The sequence below is a fragment of the Gigantopelta aegis genome, unplaced genomic scaffold (assembly GCF_016097555.1).
Source record: "Gigantopelta aegis isolate Gae_Host unplaced genomic scaffold, Gae_host_genome ctg5659_pilon_pilon:::debris, whole genome shotgun sequence".
Lineage (NCBI taxonomy): Eukaryota > Metazoa > Mollusca > Gastropoda > Neomphalida > Peltospiridae > Gigantopelta > Gigantopelta aegis.
In genome coordinates this window covers 1-6,726 of record NW_024534550.1, presented here as the reverse complement: position 1 = coordinate 6,726, position 6,726 = coordinate 1, and the positions used below count along the sequence as shown (strand labels likewise).

The 6,726-nt window shown below is 34.5% G+C and overlaps 1 protein-coding gene across 1 annotated transcript; it reads right to left on the bottom strand.

Annotated features, from left to right (window-relative positions):
- Positions 1–1,767: 1,767 nt before the first annotated feature.
- LOC121366429 lies at positions 1,768–4,814 on the bottom strand. Its single transcript, XM_041490885.1, has 2 exons — positions 4,648–4,814; positions 1,768–4,238 (listed from the first exon to the last, which is right to left on the bottom strand). Exons 1-2 carry the CDS (start codon positions 4,812–4,814, stop codon positions 3,239–3,241), a joined length of 1,167 nt encoding a protein of 388 aa, XP_041346819.1. The 3' UTR covers positions 1,768–3,238.
- Between the last annotated feature and the right edge of the window lie 1,912 nt (positions 4,815–6,726).

Here is a 6,726-nt window from a genome sequence, read left to right as displayed (position 1 = left end):
GTTGTGTGTGCAAAAATTACAGGGGGAAACTTGTAGACTGTAAAAATATAACATTACACCGATTCCCTCAAACGTAGTTGTGAGAGCGGCCTGGTTGAAACGTATCAAAGTTATTAGTCAGAATTTTAAACTGAATGAGAGAGACGATCGTCTATGTTCTGCTCATTTTAAAGGTGACTACGTGAAAGGCAACGTACCTTCGGTATTCATACTGGATGATGGGAGAGTCAAGACCTTTGCAACAACTACAGTAAGTTTTTGGTTTTATTTCACTTTTGAATTTATTTCGTTAAATTTTAACAAAAATAAATTTCCAAGAAAAATATTGTAAATTAGGCCTGCATCATAGACCTATAAATTAAAAAATAAAATAAAACGAAATACATTTTCACACAGATTTGTTTTTATTACTACTTCTAGGCTGAAACAAATATTTATATACAGTGTACATTGCATTTAAATAAAATTTTGAAATGTGGGTAGACTGGTCAAACAATAACCAAATTGAAACATTATCAAACATTTTCATTGCTAAAAGTGTTAAGCTGTGCATAAAACATCAACGTGCGTATGTATTTGTAAATGTGTGTATTATGGTAATAATATGATATAACTCGGTCTCAAATGACTAAGATCCTAAACCGTAATATTTAATTTGTCTTTAAAAGAACCAGTGGTCCAACTGGTTCATTAAAGGTCGTGGTATGTGCTGTCCTGTCTGGGAAAGTGCATTTAAAAGACCCCTTGCTGCTTATCGAAAAGAGTAGCCTATGTGGCAGCAGCGGGTTTCCTCTAAAACAAACTGTCAGAATGACCATATGTTTGACGTCCAATAGCCAATGATGAAAACAATCAATGTGCTCTAGTGGCGTCGTTAAATAAAACAAACTTTACTTTATTTGTCTTTAAAAGGGTTAACTGCATACATTATTTACTTGTGACATAATATCAATCTATTTCAGGTGGAATATGGCGATGTGCCAGAGGTGAATACAACATCTGATCAGTTTGAGTTGCAGATTTCAGAGGATATCACCAATGTCACATTTGTCTCCGAATGATCAAATGAATACGCATCTGTTATGCTTCATGACTACTGTGGACCGGTTTCCTCAAATATTGATAATTTTTGTCAGAACTTAAATAAGAACGAACAGACACATACATTGTCTACACACGATTGTTCAACTCAGACACCATGTATTCCTGAAATGACGTCAGTTTGTACACAAACCTGTTCCATTCCTCTTGTGGATATCACTGAATTAGCAAAAAGTGGTATAATGAGGAAAGATATGAAATCTGTAGGAATACAAGCAGTAAGACCTGATATCGTTATTGAAGACATTATGGATTCTGATGACAAATGTATGTTTTACACTGGACTACCAAATGCTGCTACATTCAAAGTTTTGTTTAGTGAACTGCCTGATGCAGAAACATTCACTCACAGAGCTGGCAGTGGAAATATTCCAGGTCGACCTAGGATGCTAAGACTGATTGATGAGTTTTTTCTTGTGCTGCTTCGTGTTAGATTGGGGCTTCTATTAGAAGATATTGCACAGAGGTTTCATATTTCTACATCTACCTGCAGTAACATTACCATTCATTGGATTTCTTATTTAAGTGTGAAGTTATCATCTTTAACACCATTTCCATCAAAAGCTATCGTACAGAAAACAATGCCTAACAAATTCAAAAAAAAAATATCCTAACTGTCGAATTATAATTGATTGCACAGAAATTTTTACAGAAAATCCTCAGTCATTAAAAAATAAAAGTTTAATGTTTTCACATTATAAATCACACATGACTTATAAAGCTCTTTTGGGAATAAGCCCATCAGGTGTAATAACATTTGCTTCTGACCTGTGGGCAGGAAGTATTAGTGACAAACAACTGACACTAAATTGTGGCATACTGGACCTTTGCCAAAGAGGCGATTCCATAATGGCTGACAAAGGTTTCCTTATCTCAGATTTAACAATTCCAAGAGGAATTAGGTTAATTATTCCACCCTTAAAATACCAACGTTTCACAAGAAGACAAGTTGAGGAAACAAGAAGGATTGCTAATCTTCGAATAGATGTTGAACGTGTCAAAAATTTCAGAATTTTACAAGGTGTTATACCAATTACTTTAGCACACCAAGCTACTAAAATATGGAAGATTTGTGTTGGTTTATCCAATTTGTTGCCCCCACTTGTTCATGATGAAGATGACTGATTAACATTGATAACATTTTTAAAAATCTATTACATGTGGACATGCTTCATCATTTAGCATTCATGTACGCACTAGTTTGTAAATTAAAAAAAGTTCATACATGTAATTACTAGTGATGCGCAGTATTATCATTATACCTATATGTTATAATTCAAAAGCTAAATAATACATATTAGGATACACCCCTCCTGTACCGATACACTCGGTAATCTCCGTAAACGTCCGTAGTTAATCGGAAACACCAATCTTTTGATTGATTAATTGCTTTGACTGGTTCTTTTTATCTACAGTTGTGAACTATAGAACCAGCCGACCATTGTTTAGTGATCTATCACTAAATAAACTTTAGTATACTGAGATGATGAATGTGTTTCGAGGTTTAAATAATAAACTTCCAACTTATATGCTGCATTTTATTTATTTTGTAAGAAGCTTTTCTCAAAATACTGTTTAAACTCTTTTAAATAATTGATTTGTCTTAAACAAATGCAGTTGATAAAAGTTACAAATTGGGAAATGTTTCTCAGACCCATATGTAGCTGCAAATTATTTGTTAATATTAATTTCAGCCCTGAACACAAACACCTACGTGATTTTTTTTACAAGAGATGTACTACTAATTAATACATTCAATGTTAAATGTGATTTTGTCATTTTATATTTATGTATTCTATTTAGAAATATACACAACATGACATTATTAACATCCACTGTAACTTAACATAAATGAATATCAGACAACATATATGTTCTTTCAACATTAAAACAATATTAAAAGATAATGAAAATTATTCATGTTTGAAACTACACAAATTAAGAGAAATAGTTTCAGCAAATGTTAGTCATGTTTACTTGAACAGAGTTAATCCACGCTTAACTCTTTCTGAGAAAAGCTCTGGAATGACAGCAGATTTATAAAATTTGTTTAATTTTGACAACAGATTTTCCCAAGCATTTTTATCAAAAGTGAATCCTCTCAACTGAGTGTCCTTTCAAAGTCCAAATGAAAAAATCACACTTTCCTGTTCGTAATTGCCAGTTGTCCAAGTATTTGAAAATAATAAACATGGTTCTTTTTTAACTGGACTTTATTTTTAACTAATTCACAACAGAATGCTTTATCTTTGGCTGCTTCTGATGGCAACATAAAACGGTACTTGTATGGGCACTTAATTTCAAGAACTCCATCATTTTGTTCACAATGTGTACAGTTCAGAAGAGCATCTGGGCTGCTTCCCAAGTGGGGGTAAAGAGAATTAACAATTAAACCACACTGCATAATTTTCATAGCTGGGTGAATTTTCTGTATACTCTTCGAATACACACGTCTGGCAGCAGCTTCATGTGAAGACCCCCACCTAACACTTGCTACTTGAAATTCAGTATAATTAAGAAGTGTTTTTAATGTGTTGTCTGGAGGTGTGGTGTCTTTAAGTTTATATATGGTGCCAAAATTAGAACTGGTCAATCGGCCAACACGAGCAACCTTCCACTGATAGCTTTTGGATTGTCGTTTGGTATTTTCTTCAATTATATGGCAGTCTGCTTCAGAACACTTTAGTGAATAGAAATAGTCTTCAAAATATGTTGTACATTCTTTGTTCATTAGATTAATATTATCACCATACATAAAGTTTATGTTGTGTAACACAGGTACATCAGATTCTGGTGTGATTTCAATTTCATTTAACGAACTGGTGTCACACAATAAAATTGCTGCATGAGGAGCACATTGTTTCAATTTCTGGCACAAACTGGATGCATCCATTGGTTGAATGTTGCTGGTGTTGTTCTGTCTTTTGTTAGAAACTGTTTGTGTTCTGCTACTAGGGTCAAATTTGTGTTTTTTAAAAACTAAATCCTGAGATTTTTGTGAACTCAGATGTCTCTTCCGGGGCTGTATCCATTTGCATGTGGTGGAAGTAGAAGATTGCAGTCCATCTTTCTTCTTTGTGCTGATGTCCACAAGAGCATACAACAACGCTGCAATATGGTTGCATGATTCGCCTTCCCTAAAAAAAAAAACATTTAATTTTTAAAATATTACATTATGTTTAATATGCAGAATGAAACAACAATTATAACCAATCTATTTTTGAAAGACCCATTGAATATGATAAAAATATGTGAAACAAATTTCATTCTGGAATTAATAAAAACATACAATACATGTGGATTAAAATACCGATATTAATTTTAAACGATGATGGGCACATCACAATAATTAATCCAATAGGTACATTACGTTCAGATAGAATATGAAACTTTTTTATTTACTTCCAGAGAGAATACATAATTTATATTAATTATAAACAGTTCAACTTTGATATTCATGGTAAATTGTTACTACAGTAATAAATAAAAATTTTTTTTAACAAACTGGATTTTTTTCGTATTTATTATTTAATTGGCAAAACTTACCCTGCACTGCAGGTACATCCAGCAGCATGTACATTCCCAGACACTTTGGATAATGACACCCATACGTCGTAATCCGGTTTCTGTTTTACTGTTCCAGTTGGCAGGCTGGGAATAACTTTACATTTTACGTAACAGTGTGTACATTTAACAGTGATGTTGTGGTACATTATGGCATGGACATGTTTGTCTTCATAAAATACTTTGGCTCGTAACTGGCGTTTAGCATTCGTCGAGTTCGAATCAAAAGTTCGATTTCTATTTAAAACCAAATAGTTATATAAATCACCAGTTCTCATGAAAGGAATTTTTTCAATGTCACTTTCCCAATTGTCATTTAATGTCCAAGGTTCAGGCAAATTTTCGTTAAATACAGTGGTAAATTTCTGGACTTTTCGATGCTCGGTATTTTCCAAATCGTTCGCTTTCAATTCTTGCAACGGTTTAAATTTCATTAATTGAACACCCTTCGCCCTTTTCACAAGCTCGGGTCGTGTACCTGACACATGAGCACCCCTGTCTCTTAAATAAACCTTCAGGCTACGCACACTTAACTTTTCAAGATCAATAGAATCACTCGGTTTCGCTTTGTTACACGCCATTGTTTTGAACAAAGAGAATGTTTGCTCTCCGGAAGTTCGGTATTTAACTAATCGGTCAAGGGACATAATTCATCAAGGGAGGTAAGAACCTTATTGGAAAGGACTATAGCACGAGACCGCGTAGCGGTCGAGTGGTATATATTCTTGCGCACAATAAACAAGTGCAATAAATAGGAACGAAAAAAACGTATGTGAAGTTCTGTATTTATTACATACAGGCATCGAATTTTACCACGGCAACGACGGCAAGTGCCTTCGTTGCCCTCCTTACTTGCCGTTGTGCCCCGAAAATCGAACGTTATCGACGGCAAGGAAAATGCCTTTGTGCCCTTCCTGGTTTGCAACCGTGCCCTTCCCAGATCTACATATGATCATTTATTGTTTCACTGACAATTTCGAATAAAAAGTGTTAAAACACCCGTATTTCATTATGTTTTAAAATTTATTTACGTTACAACTCGCGTTATCAACAATCAAGGAGGCTACGTTGCAAGAGACTGCATCATGGACGCAGCTATATTGTGAACACTTCGTGGGACAAGGTCGGTATATCTTTATGTTAATTACGCACTGCCTTTATACTATAGTTTTCTTGTATTAATTTGATTGGTAACTGTTCGACATACTACCCAAAGAAACTAACTCAAATGGATGTGTAATTACCATTTGAAAATTTAGCGTATTATATCAAAATGAAAAAGGAAATTATACCCCAATATAGGTCACACAACCACCGATTCACACAGACACACTCGCACGCACGTGCTCATGTCATGATTTCCCTAGTATTAGTTAACAGAAATGCCACGGAAAGGAAGACTAAAAAAAAGGAAAGAACAGGAGCTTAGCTCGGCAGCAGCAAAGTGCGTCAAGCTGTCCAAATTCTTCGGGTATGAGTATTTCTACTAAACTTAGTTATATTAGCTATTGAACTGCAGTTTTCTTTTCCAACATCAATAACTTGGCACCAGTCCAGTTGTCTCAACTGTCTTCTTGTCCTGAGAATTTCTAACAAATTGATCGTCAAGTAGGCCTGCTATATATCTATATGTAACGATAACATACATACAAACATACATACATACATGTACATTTTATTAAAATTTGACGGCACAGGTACCATTTGTTTGATAATTTTCGTGTTCACTCATGACATTATTAAAGGCAGTCAGTACAACCGTTACAAGACGAAAACAGAGATGAACTCCCAAAAATTTTCTCCTTGTAGCACCTGCACCAATCATCAATTTGTCCGTTCAATGCCATTGCCAAGAATGAAATCGAAAATGATCAAACTAAAGGTCTAGAGTCAGATTTAAGAAACGTTATATATTTTACATGTAATACTGACGACCATTCGGCGATTTTAGTCAAAGTACTTAACAATCCATAATGAGCCTTTGATCGTCGGACATTTCCAAACTGACTAAGCGCCATGACCGAACATAAATTATATAGAATCGCGCTTTGAAGGTCACAC

Coding starts and splice junctions, on each gene's coding strand:
- LOC121366429 (XM_041490885.1), bottom strand. CDS start 4,814: ATGTACCACAACATCACTGTTAAATGTACACACTGTTACGTAAAATGT. Junction 4,239..4,647: donor GGATGTACCTGCAGTGCAGG/GTAAGTTTTGCC, acceptor TTTTTTTTTTAG/GGAAGGCGAATCATGCAACC.